This window comes from Grammomys surdaster, unplaced genomic scaffold (genome assembly GCF_004785775.1).
Source record: "Grammomys surdaster isolate TR1022 unplaced genomic scaffold, NIH_TR_1.0 122062, whole genome shotgun sequence".
NCBI classification, from domain to species: Eukaryota; Metazoa; Chordata; class Mammalia; order Rodentia; family Muridae; genus Grammomys; species Grammomys surdaster.
Genome location: NW_021617660.1, coordinates 833 through 1,679, shown reverse-complemented (window position 1 = coordinate 1,679; position 847 = coordinate 833). Strand labels below are relative to the sequence as shown.

At 45.2% G+C, this 847-nt stretch overlaps 1 protein-coding gene across 1 annotated transcript; it reads right to left on the bottom strand.

Moving 5' to 3' along the window:
* Window positions 1-25: 25 nt before the first annotated feature.
* Window positions 26-531, bottom strand: LOC114636096 (sperm motility kinase X-like; the record flags this gene model as incomplete). Its single annotated transcript, XM_028784380.1, is given in 2 exon segments — window positions 26-112; window positions 115-531. Coding segments are annotated over 2 exon segments (504 nt in total), but the record flags the coding sequence as incomplete, so codon positions are not given.
* Between the last annotated feature and the right edge of the window lie 316 nt (window positions 532-847).

The following is an 847-nucleotide window of genomic DNA, read 5'->3' as shown; positions in this document are numbered from 1 at the left end:
TAGGTCTTGAAGGTCTGGGGAGAGGCGATATGGGATCCAGTAGTTCTGGGATAGGATCAGGTACTTCATCTTGGAGTGCACTGTCTCTTTAAATGGAAGTTGGCTGACAACTAAAAAGTACAAGAGCACCCCAATGCTCCAAATATCTATTGGAAGGCCCTTGTAGGGATCATGTTGGAATACTTCAGGAGCACAATATTGTGCTGTACCACAGAACCCCTGAAGCACTTCCCCTGAGGCCAGTTTTTTGCCTAACCCAAAGTCAGTTAGTTTCACATGCCCCTCCCAATCCAATAGGACATTCTTGGCTTTGATGTCTCGGTGGACAATATTCCGATCATGGATATAGTTGACGGCCAAAGACAGTTCTGTGAATATGGTATGTGCCTCTTCCTCCTGTAGATGCCCACACTTGTTGATGTGTTTCTGCAGGGATCCACGGGCTGCATATTCCATTCCAAGGTAGGTTTTGTGGTTGCTGTCAATAATCTGAAGCAACTCTACTATGTTACTATGATGAAGAGTTTTCATTAATGCAATCTCAGAAACAACTAAGAAATCCATCCTTGTGCCCCTTTTCAATACCTTGATGGCGACCATTGTCTGGGTCATAAGGTGGAGAGCCACTTTGACTTCTGCAAAAGACCCTCTATCTAAGGTGCCCAAGATGTAGTAATCCTGAGCCAGGGTGTTCCCTTCGTGGCAACTGGCCTCCAACTCCCTCGACATCATACTTCCCTTCTCTTGGTCGGAGTCTCCAGGAGCAACAGCAAGAAAGGTGGCATGGAAAACAAATTGGAATTAATTTTAGGGAAGCTTACTGCTAGAGAGTCTAAGATTAAAAGTC